Source organism: Phocoena phocoena, chromosome 3 (assembly GCF_963924675.1).
Source record: "Phocoena phocoena chromosome 3, mPhoPho1.1, whole genome shotgun sequence".
Lineage (NCBI taxonomy): Eukaryota > Metazoa > Chordata > Mammalia > Artiodactyla > Phocoenidae > Phocoena > Phocoena phocoena.
In genome coordinates, this window is record NC_089221.1 from 107486946 (window position 1) to 107499500 (window position 12555).

At 37.7% G+C, this 12555-nt stretch overlaps 1 protein-coding gene across 1 annotated transcript in view; it reads left to right on the forward strand.

Annotated features, from left to right (window-relative positions):
• SLC27A6 (solute carrier family 27 member 6) overlaps positions 1-12555 on the forward strand; it is a 71332-nt gene that overhangs the window by 5770 nt on the left and 53007 nt on the right. Inside the window, exon 2 of the mRNA XM_065873330.1 lies at positions 5287-5490. Coding sequence (XP_065729402.1) covers positions 5287-5490 — 204 coding nt within the window. The remainder of the gene's footprint in view (positions 1-5286; positions 5491-12555) is intronic.

A 12555-nucleotide genomic window follows, 5' to 3' on the forward strand; every position in this document is an offset into this window, starting at 1 on the left:
ATAAAGGCATCTTCTTTTCAAAGACCGAAAGGAAGAGGTAGAGGAAAAATAAGACCCTTTAAATTCTGGAGAAAGTTCTATAGAAAGTGATACATATTCGGATAGATAAGACATGGCTCATGTGAACCTGTAGTATTGTATCCATGTACTATGATAGCCTCACATATCTATTTTAATTTTTATGTGTAGTGGAATGAATGGCTGTTTTGCAATTTTTTTTCCCGTTTTAGACTCAGCTCTGTCAAGGATTACCTCCATTCCAAAAGAAAATAACTGATTTTGATTGGAAGTTTAAGTGGCTTCCTGGTTTACTAGTTGGAAACGGTAGTATTCTAGGCATGTGTTATTTTCTTCAGTGATCATGAGGATACCGACCCTGGGATTCTTATGTACAGTATATGTTGAACATGTGTTTACTGTGAGGGAATGGTGCTTGAATACTGACAGGAGCAAAAACAATTTAAAGAGGGATTGTGCCTCCTCAGAGAAGTGGCAAGGCTGAATGGGAGAAACACACATCTGAGTAATAATTATTTACTGGCAATAGGAGATGTGTTGGAAATAATGTCAAATGAAGTATTCTACTTTTTATTTTCTTGCACAATTTTGCCAATAATAAATACACTGTCTACTCCCCAAAAGATGTGGGGACAGCTGAAAGTGAAAACCCATAAACCCATTTACAAACTTGTGTGCTCGTATTCAGGGCAGTTAATAAAGGTGCTTCAGGGAAGAATATGTTATCACAGTTGAAAGGCTTATGCCCCAGTGTACTTTCTAGGATTATCAATAAACTAATATTTGTAAAAATAGCTGGCACATTGTTGATGATGAAATTAGTTTCTGGCCTGATAAGAAGTATTGTTACCTACATCATGATATACGTTGCTTTAGGACATTGCTTACTTAAGCATCAGTTTTCTTAGACACCATAGCCTACCCACTTGTTCTTTGAGAAACCTGTTGAGCTGCTCTTAAGCAGTAGGATGGTAACTATGAGCATGTGATGAGATCTATAACTTCACTTTGGTTTCTGTGTGAATATTGCTTTGCATTATGGAAAGCTCAAGTGAACCCTGTGCAGATGAATTTCACATTAGTTGTATTAACACATAAAAGTTTAAAGTTAAATGTTTGCCAGTGTTTTAAGAGCTACAAGCAATACCTTTGAGATACCTATTAGTTTGTTTTATGTAGAATAAGATAATTTAAAAATAATTTGTGTAAGTCAGAGAAACACAAACATCATATGATATTACTTATATGTGGAATCTAAAAAAATGATACAAATGGACTTATTTACAAAACAGAAACAGACTCACAGACATAGAAAACAAACTTATGGTTACCAAAGGGGAAAGGGGGGAGGGACATATTAGGAGTTTTGGATTAGCAGATACACACTACTATATATAAAATAGCTGAACAGCAAGGTCACAGGAAACTACATTCAATGTCTTATAATAACCTATAATGAAAAAGAATATATAGGTATGTATAACTGCATCGCTTCTCTGTACACCAGAAACTAACACAACATTGTAAATCAACTATACCTCAATTTTTAAAAAAAAGTTTTGTTTGTTTTTTTTTGCGGTTCGCAGGCCTCTCACTGTTGTGGCCTCTCCTGTTGCAGAGCACAGGCTCCGGACGCGCAGGCTCAGTGGCCATGGCTCATGGGCCTAGCCGCTCCGCGGCATGTGGGATCCTCCTGGACCGGGGCACGAACCCGTGTCCCCTGCATTGGCAGGTGGACTCTCAACCAGTGCGCCACCAGGGAAGCCCCAAAAAAGGAGTATTTAATGCAGAATGAATAACATAATTCACACTAATGGCATATTAGAGGAATATATTACATTTTTACTCATTGATTTCATAGTCTTAGAAATGTGAATAAGAGGCATAATAATGGTGTAGAAACAAGAAATTAATTAGTACAAACAGAACTAATAGATTGTAAGCAGAGATCATAATTTACCTCTTTTTATGCTTGCAACCCCTCCTAACACAGTGCCTTGCATATGCATATTTCCTGGAAGAATCTATTGCTTTGAAAAGAGAGATTCAGTCTTCTGTAGTGCAGACTTTGTTAAATCTCGTATAATTGTCGTCTGTCTCATTTTCTTATGGTAATTTACTGATAAGACCTGCACCTACAGTGGATCCCTTGGACAGAGCTCCATTCCATATCCAGCACCTGGTGTGTGTGCCAGGCACAGTCAGTGGAAGGATGGAGTAGGACAGGCATCATTTTGAGATGCTTACAGTTCTATGGGTTTCAATGGTAGGACACTTCACTAAAGAGTAAATCTTCCTGAAACACAAACACGTTTCCATGAAGTATTTAAACACATGCTATTTTGTGGTGGGACTTAATATTTAAAATTAACTTGCAAAATGACACTAAAACTTTCCATTTGATTAAGAAAGATTGACAGTGATAAGTAAATAATGATTCTTTATCCCGTACAAGACTTTTCAAATTTTTATTTCAATTTTCACTATCCTCATCCACACTTCCTACCACTATTGAAGAAATAATTTGGTTAGATAAAATTCTATTTGATAATTCTAAATGTCTCAGCTAAGTCAATTTAATTGTAATGTATGAAGGAGATTAAATTGTATCTCCTCTGATTCCTAGGAAATCCACTCACTTCCTTTTTCTTGTAAAAGTCATCACTCTAAGTACTCTGATTTTTTGGACTCTACAATTCTAACAAAGATTTGGGACCACAGTTAATCATATTGTAACTTTCTTTGTACTTATTTTGCCAATTTTGACACACATATTATTAAGAATACATGAAGTTTGTGCTGTGAATTTACAATTCCAGGTGAGAAATTTGAAATTAAGGTAATGAAATGGGTCAAGTCAGAGACTTAACCTTATATGTTCAGAATGCCCAGGAGAATCATTTAAACAAAATCTAGTGCTAAAAGTTAAAAGAAGATACAAAGTACAGATCATGTGCTTGTCCTGCTTTTTCATTTATTTATGACTCGTCCTTCCCCTGGCATTCCTTGTAATTTTTCACTTCTCCTTCTCGCCAAAACAATCTGTATACAGCAGCATGCTGTGTATGCTCAGTACAAATAGATTTTTCTCTGGAATCTTACAGGTTATTTTATTTGAATTTGTTAAAGAAATAAAAATTAACTCAAAAAATTTCAAGCCCCAGTTTGCCTCCCCAACCCTGATATTTCAACTCCTTATCATTTTTCTGTGTTTTTGCAGTTTTCTTGCAGGTTTTCTTGTGAATTTCCTAGTCCTATTTGATGTATTTCTCTTGCCGCTTCTTTGTGAACAATTTGGGTTATAGATTTTGAGGAGGTAAATCATGAGTTTTTTTCAAATGTTTTATATTATAGTAGAACTAAGGGCTGACAGATGGCTTTTTGAAATAACGAGACAGTGATTTACATTTCCGGGAAGATGTTTAATGCAGCACCCTGAATTCAGCTTCAAAATAGAATATATCTGGTGATTATTTTTTATTTTTTGTTTAAAAATTATTTTAAAATGTAATTATTTAGATGGACAGGTTTTATTTATATGGACCTTATCATTCTGACCAGGGTATATTTTACATTTAATAATATTTTTTATCATTGATTTCTTTAATGAGGTAATATATAGATTTTAGAGTTAGGTTAGACTAACAGTTCTGTCCACCAACTTGTGACCTTGGTTGAATTAGTTTCCTAGGGCTGGTGTAATAAAATAACACAAACTGGGTAGCTTAAAATGACAGAAATTCATCCCCTCACAGATCTGGGGGCTAAAAGTACAAAATCAAAGTATCTGCAGGGCCATGCTCCCTCTGAAGAGTCTAAGAAAGAATCTTTCCTCACCTCTTCCTAGCTTCTGGTGGTTGCTGGTAATCTTTGGCATTCCTTACATTAACTCTAAAAGGCCACTGCTTAATATCCCCGTGGATGTTAATGTAGATTTTAAGATAAATAATATAGCACTCAGAAATCGCTTTTATCTTAGAAAAGTGTGATGTATTATAATACGATAATAAAACTGGAGCACCCATGTAGAACTTGAAAGTGGATCTTCACTGTTAAAGATCCATGTTAAAGGAAAGGAGTGTTACATATTAAAAGAACTTAAAGAATATAAATAACTGTTTGTCTCTCTACTCTGGAAAAAAAAAATGATGCCTCGATCGCTTCCACCTCATCCAAGGAATGCCAATGCTCTGCTTCTTTTGTACCCCATAGAGTGCTAGATACCTTCACGCTGAATATTTCCTTCTCCAGGACCTGCACCCACTCTCCATCTCCCTCCTTCTCTACTACCCTCCTCCTGGACAGACGACAGTTTCTCCTACATTAAAGATCAAATTAAGAAGGTCTAATTCAATCTCCCAGAGTGACTCAACACAGTCTCCCTTCCACAGTTGCTCGTTTGTTAATGTGTACAGTAGATGCTTCCTGAGAGAAGTATCCCTTTTCCTTTCTCCAGTCTGAATTTCAACCCAGACCCTTGACCTTGTGAGCACCCCTAAGCTCTCCATGCCTGAAGACACCCGTGTTTCTGGCTTTTCTACTCCTCTGCCTTCTTTTTTGCTTGATGTGGGTTCTAGCCAGGCCTTGGATCCCACTGCTGCTGACACAGGCTCTGCTTTCACCAGCCCGCTCTCACCTGCCATTGTCATAGCCTGCTGTGCACTGTGGATTCTACTGCCTTTTCTGGAAGGTGTTCTTTTTCTCCTTTTGCTTTCAAAGACCTTTTACCTTCAATTATTCTAATCCAGAGGAAAGAGCATCTCTGAATCTCCTCATTTAACTTTTCACTCTGAAATGGTCTCTAAGCCATAATCTTGTGAATCCAGTCAGGTGTTTCTCCTGGATCATTACATTATAGTAGAACTAAACAGTGACAGACAGATGACTTTTTGGAATAATGAGCTACTGAGTTGTATTTCAAGGAGAATGTTTAGTGCAGTGTCCTGAATTTAAATGTAAAGCAAAGTATGAAAATAGAGTTTTATTTAAAAGTTGGGAAAAAAACACAATCCGGATAATGGAATCTCCAAAGTTCAATTTGAATTGGGCTATTTGCATTGATTAAATCAGGTAATAACTACATTTTCCTTTCTGTTGGCCATGTTGAAACATACTCATAAAATGGCTGGGATGTTACTTATCCAACATGAAAAGGAAGTAAGCGTTGTATTTACATATCATCCCTGTTCCAACATGCAAAAGAACACACAAGGTGAGTGCTTTGAGATTTATGTCTTATTTACTTACTCCTAACCCTTTGGCTTTCAGATTTGCTTGAAACTATAGAAGAGATCCTTCCGAGCCTCCCAGCAGATATCAGTGTTTGGGCAATGAAAGAGTCTGTTCCACAAGGCATAATTTCACTCAAAGAAAAGCTGAGCACAGCATCTGACAGTCAGGTGCCACATAGCCACCATGTTGCCTCAAACCTCAAGACTCCTTATCTTTATATTTTCACTTCTGGAACAACAGGTAAGATACATCTGTTCTTGAAACTTAAGAAGAATGCAGCGTATTTGCAAAGCAGCAGTTTCAGGCAAATCTCTGCCATGTGTAGTTGTAGCTGAGCAAAGAACTCATGTGCCCTTGACACAGAAAGCCAAACTCTGACAGTGGGAGTCTGTAGCCCAGTAAGGATTTATTGCAGGGTGCCCAGCCTCAGATCCACTCCAGCTTGATCTTTGAGTCAGGGGTTTCTTAAAGGGGAAGAACAAAGAAGCTAGGGTTAATCATCAGCTTGTGACATTTCTGTGACAGTTTCCGGGGAGTCAGGCTGTCTCTGGTTTACAACTCTCTGACCAGGTGGTTCATGGCCTGAGGGTCTGTGAGCTCATCTCACCCTGGAGAAACAACCCGAGTTTACACGTTAATGATATGTATAATAGCTACTTTAGTTAATGATATGTATAATAGCTACTTTAGTACATTAACAATGTTATCCGCAAGAGCAATTTTAGTCATCGGACTCTGGTTGATTATTGTTCAGTTAGCCCACAATTGAGATCAGAGGGGACAAGAAAGGGAACAAAGCTTTGGATGTAGAGAGATTAATCATAAAGTTGGTAAGAGAACTTGGTTTTAGGGGGGCTCGGTTTCATAGTCACCAGACATCTCAGAATGCATGCATCCAAGAAGGCCTGGGGTTCTTAGATCTTTGAACTCCCAAACTTGGATGAAAAAGGTAATTGTTTTAACTTTAACTTGACGAGTCACCATGTTCACTTGGCCATTGTCTCATGTGGAAAGATTTTCTTCAAGTTTGGTAATACAAATGGCACAGGAATGTGTGAAGACTTGACCCAACCCGGTTGCTCAGAGTGTGGAATTTGGCCAGCTTCTTTGGCAGGATCTTTGCTAGCTTCCCTTAGATGCCTAATGTATAAAATGAAAAGATTAGTTTAAGTAGTTTCTAATTATCCTGCTGGATTAAAAAAATCCATTAGTCTACTTGAAAGCAGTTTTCTTCATTCTTGTATAAAATGTTAAATCTTAAGCACAATCCAAGTGTAGCTGCAATTTAAGCACCTGTAGCTGGCTCTCCTCGTTTTGCATAAGTTGATTGGAACATGTGAGAAACAGGAAATCTTGAAGGCATTGCAGGTTTGAGGAAGGATACAGAATAGAATCAAGTCACTAAACTTTCCCTGTTTTAGGTAAACAACAACACACACACACAAAGAATGTGAAACTACCTGAGAATTCAAAAGAAATGTTAAACTTAATTGATTCTTAAGAAAAATTGAATGATATCTTTGGTAGTCTAAGTAAGCTTTTGTAATTAATTTGAAGATGACTGGAAGTTTGAAATAGAGGCATATTAAAAATATTGGTACTAATTTCTTACGCACAGGTAGTATTGTAAGCAAAACTACTATTGCATTAGTAAAATTTTCTTACTTTTTTCTTTTCCTTTTTCCTATTTGGAGGCTAACAATGATCTCTATGCTGGAGAGTAGACTATGGTTTTCTTTTTGACTTTGTTTGCAACAGCTTTGATAAATGAACTAGGAAATGCTAATAGGTATCAGGTCGCCAGCATAAATTCAGACTGACTTTGGACTTTGAAAGAGACAATAAAATTTTGGAAATTATATGCTTTGAAAACTTCCAACGGAAGGTACTTGACAAATTTGTTTTTATTGTGTTTTCTTGTAAAAATAGAAAGTGACTCTGCTCTTCAAAACAATCTTTACCTCTCCCCACTCCCTCCGACCCCCCTCCCCACCCCAAAAGAGAATAGTGTGGAGCAGACTATTAACATCTTTTGTTCTTGAAGATTAAAACCAGAGTGTTTGATACATTTGCACAACAGGCTGAAAGCAAAAGCGCTATTAATTTCTTCTGTTTGATATTTATTTGTATTAAAGTTATACAGCACAGAGATGAAAAATTCTAATAGTTTTAAAAATTTTAGAGAAAAGTACCCTGCTTACCCCTCTATTTCTCCATCCTGAAACCAATTACATTCAGTATTTTTTAGATCTTTCCTTCTGTAATCACCTCCATTTATCTAAATAGATTTATTAATAGTATTTTACTGGATACTTAATAGATACCTACTAAAAAGTACGTACTGCTTTTCCGCAATGGAAGGTGAGGATTTTATCTTCTTTCTTTACCACTCTCTCCCTCCACTCATTTCTTTCTCTCTGGTGCAGATACTTTCTTTCCCCAATATCACCCTAATATTGTTTCATCATACATTTTTGTTTGATTGGTATCAGTATCATAACTTAGTAAATACTATTTCTTGCTGAGCTCTATAGTATAACAAAATTATATTTATTTCCTTTCATGTAAAACTCTCCCCAGCCTTGGATTAATCATTTGGTTTTGTTAGTTTGCTTGCTTAGTTTTCTATACACCTATAAATGGTTCGTACCCAACCCTGTATCAAAAAGTAACTCACCTTTAGATGTTGAAAAGCTGGTCTGTATTCTGTCAAGGCCACGTTCTTGGCTGCACCCTTCCCAGAGCTTTCCTCCCTATGATTCCAGTCTTGACATGTTGCTGTCTTACTGTCCTGGGTTCATTCCTCACCATCACCCTGAGAATTCCCTTCAACTCTTTTCTTTTTTTCTGATCCCCTGATTCTTAGATTCTAAATTCATTTCCTTAGTTTGCTTTTCATTTTATCACTGCACTGCTTTCATTAGCTGCTTGATAAAGAGTATTTAGCAGGTATGTTTTAAGTCCTTATATGCCTGAAAGTGTCTTTTTCTACCCTTACACTGCTTTGTATAGAATTCTAGATTAGAAATGATATTGATGCAGGGGCTTGAAGGCATTGCTTTTTTATCTTCTGTCTTCCAATACACATATTGAGAAGTCTTTTTCTTTCTGATTTCTAATACTTTACTTGCAACCTGGTATTGTTTTTCTTTCTTTCTTTTTGGGGATTTTTAGAATCTTTTATTAGCCTTCAGTAGTCTGATATCATGATTATTTGTACTGGAACCAGTCTTACTTATCCATTTTGCTGGTAAATTTGTAAGCCTTTTAAATCTAGAAACTCATGTCTTGCAAGTCTAGGTACTTGAATTTTTTTTTTTAAAGGTGTCTACATATTCTTCTTTTTCCTTCTTTATTTCCATTCTTTCTGCCCATTCCCTCCTTCTATTATATTTGTTTGCTTGTTCGTTCTTTTATCTTTGGAACTCTAACTTTTTAAAGATTGGCCTCCTTGCACTTAGTTATTAATTTTCTAATCTTTTATATCCTATTTTCCTTCTCTTACCTTTTGATTTACTTTTTTTTAAGTGCAAAACAATGAATTTTTATTTGTTCACAGTTAAACACAAGCAACTGCCTTGACATTTTAGAGCACTCTAGGAAGGACAGCAAACCCTTTTGATTCCAGTTCCCATTCACTAAGATTGTACCGTTTCCTCTTGCAGTTCACGTTTATGGCATCTGATGTGGATTGTTTGACATGCTTTTAAAACCAACATGGGAAGGTGTAAACCTTTTGACAAGAGATGACTTTCTATAATTTAGCTTTTAGCAGTCAGCCAAAAAAAAAAATCTGTTTTTCACTGATGGGACCCCTTGATTTACTTTTTGAGAGATTTATCTTTTAACCCTTGTGTTCTCTTACTATTTCTCATTTTGTAGCATGTTATTTTTGTATTATTGATACTTCATCGTCTCATATCTCTCAGAATATTAATATTTTTTGAAAATTTCTCCTCTCTACCCTGTCTCTATTTTCTCTGACATCCTTTTATCTTTTGTTTTATGTTGCTCTCTGTTCTTTACCCTAGAGGATTTTCTCAAGTATCTGGTGACCTTTGGCTGTGCATATTTAAAATGCAGCCACCAAAACACACACACACAAAAACAAGCCAAATCCTAACTAGAAGCTCTGTGTGATTGAGTGGGATTGTGGGCTGGTTAGTTTCATTGCTCACGACATTTTGTTGGGAGATTCGTGACTGTCAGTTTTTACTTCTGGGCGCCTTAGATTCCTCAGATAAAAATCCTGAAGGGAAAACTAGTCAAGTGTGAAAAGGGAGCTGGAGAAGGATGCAGACTTTGTTTTATTCTCCCTACTTGTTCAACCTCTCTTCTTCCTGGTGTTTCCAGAGGCTCATCTTTTTCCAGAGAATACACATCAGATCTTATACCAGTGTGGAGGAAGCAATCTGGGGCTGTCATTTTATTTTATTTTATTTTTTGCATTTTAAAATATCAAAAGCATTTCTTGACATTCTTCCAAATTTGGATTGTGAATGATCTTATACAGGGAAATTTATACAGATAGCCTCTCCTGTTAGCTTAAAGTTCTGAGCAACATGGGGTCTTGTAGAGATCAGAGCAGAGCAACATACAGAATTAGGCATATAGTAGATGTCATGCTTTAGAAATACAAAGCTATCAAAGAATGTAACAAAATCACATTTTTTTACTGACTAGGGCCCTTGGACTCTTTAATCAATAGAAATTGATTAGGTTCTACTCAACAGAAATTGATAAGAGGTCAGATGAGGGATTCATGCTAGGCTTTACTGGGACTCATGCTGCACATGAGGAAGTGAAAACAAGTTAACAGGTGCCCTTACTCCCTGAGGAGGGACTGGTTCCTTAAATGGGGTGAGGGTGGGGGTGGGTGGGTTGGGCTGGAGGGTGGCTTAGGTGTTCTGCCCACCCCCTTGGTGGTACTTCGTGCAGGGATCACATGCAGTACCCTGCTTTTGCTCCGGGCACCTCAGAAATGGCAGTTGATCTGTGGCCTTTTTGTATTTTATTGTTCATAATTGCCTCAACTGTGCATGCACTATAAGTTTTAGTCCCTTATAGTTTCTTTGTATTCTGTTGCTCAAGGTGAAGCAACTCCAATAAAGGATCCCAGGCGCCAGCTCCCAGCCTGTCTCACGTTGAGCCTTGTTAGAGGCTTCATTGACATTTTTTATTAAAAGCATCTCTCTTGTTCTCTGTCTCTAATATAAGCTGATGTTTTGCAACTCAAAACCCAGAGCTGAATTAAGTGATGATAATTGTAATGAACATGAGAATTAATATTACTATGTCACCTATTATCATAAAAATCACTTGATTCTCACATAAAAATCTTATAATGTTGATAACGATGAAGGTGTTGGTGCAAGTTACGAAGTGATGTAAAGAAATGAGACTTGGAAAAGTTAGATGACGGCAGTAGAGTTTGCTCATAGGCCCTTTCAGGCAGGTTATAAGGGATCATTTTGGATTATATTGAATCTTGCCTAATCATTTTACTACTGTGAAGTCCTGTTTGCCCAAGCTCACCAAAATATTATATCCATGGACCCAGGAACAGACTTAGAATGTCTCTGAGAAAGGAAAGGATTGAGGTCAGTTTTTATACCATTCACATGTCTTTGACCTGGGAGATTCTGTGAGATCTTGATGAACAAGGGGTGATTCCCTTATCTATGACTCTGATGGAATTGCTTCTTAAACATAACTCCCACTTAGCTCCCTCTTTATAGTTCCATATTGATATTCCACCTGGGGGGGGTACCTGGTCATCAAGTTTCTGAGCCTCGCTGGGGTTCTGTGGGAGCAAACCAACTTTCTTCAAGGCTTCAGCTTCGGTTTCATCTTCTTGGGTCTGCTGTGTCAGTCACCAGTTGTCCATCTGCCTTTCTTTTTTTTTTTCTTCCTTCCTTCCTTCCTTCCTTCCTTCCTTCCTTCCCTCCCTCCCTCCCTCCCTCCCTCCCTGCGCTGGGTCTTAGTTGTGGCATGTGAATTCTTAGTTGCGGTATGCATGTGGGATCTAGTTCCCCGATGAACCCGGACCCCCTGTGTTGGGAGTGCAGAGTCTTACCCACTGGACCACCAGGGAAGTCCCCATCTGCCTTTCTAAAATTGTGTTGCTGTCATCTCCAATTCCATTCTTTTGGCCTATGTATGTGTTCAGTCTGCCAACTTCTGGTTCTGTTGTTGCTCACTGAAATTGGTTAGGTGCCTGAAGATCTCTAGGAAAGGCTATTTAAGCCTGGTCAGAGCAGCCTTGCCTTCAGCCACTCCGGTAAGTAGTGAGAGGGGGAAAAAGACAGAACTGCCTTCCACGCTGTGCCTGGGGCCAGTTGCTATCACCATCTACGTCTCTATTTACTTTTGTCTCTCCTTCTCCTTAATCTTATGGATTTTTTCCTTTTTCCAAAATTATCCCCAAATTCCCCAGATTTTTTTCATCCCTGCCCCTAAATTGATTTTCTCTTGATATCATCTGTTCCTCCTTCTTCCTGCTAATCCCCAATTCACTGGACACAGCCTCACTCCCACCTTTACGCCTGGACCTTATCCCAGTGGTCTCCTCACATCTGCGGACATGTGGGGAGTTTCAATGCTAGGGATTCATAGAAGGTTAGAAGAACAAAGGACTTCAGAGACCATCTAAGGTAGCATTTCTCCAAGCATGTGGCACAGCATGTCCCTTCATGTCTACAAAGAAGGGAAATAAAAGTTGTAAAGGGGCTTTATGACCACATGAGCTTGAGAAACATCATTGAAAAAATAGTAACATTTCTGTACTGTTGGGCTTGTCGAAAGCTTTAATATGTTAATGTGCTTTCTAACTCTTCCAAGAAGGGACTCTAACTTGCAGTTTTAACACGCTTCATTTATTCTGTTGGTTCTTCTTTCCTTCTTTAAAACTTTAAACTCCATGAACCTTTGATCACTTTCATTTGTTGGATAAGCTCCTATCTGTTGTCTCATTTATCAAAAAGTCTGAGTACCTTGAATGGTTTAATAATAAATTAATGAGATCATTATTCATTTAAAGCTAACCAAATTAGGAACGAAAACATGACTAATTTGCTCACTAAAGTGCTTTACAGGAGTGACATAAGCACACAGGTGGAAAATAACTAGATAAAGCATCCTTCTTTTTTCGACATACCTCCAACTGAAAAGTTATTTTTAAGGCTGGGTTGCCATGAGGTCAGGAACAATATGGAAAGTAGGGAATATGGTGACTGAAGAGCAGTAGGTGGGAACTTCTCGGAAGCAGAAAATGCATAAATATTTGATTCTCTCAATGAAGAAGAG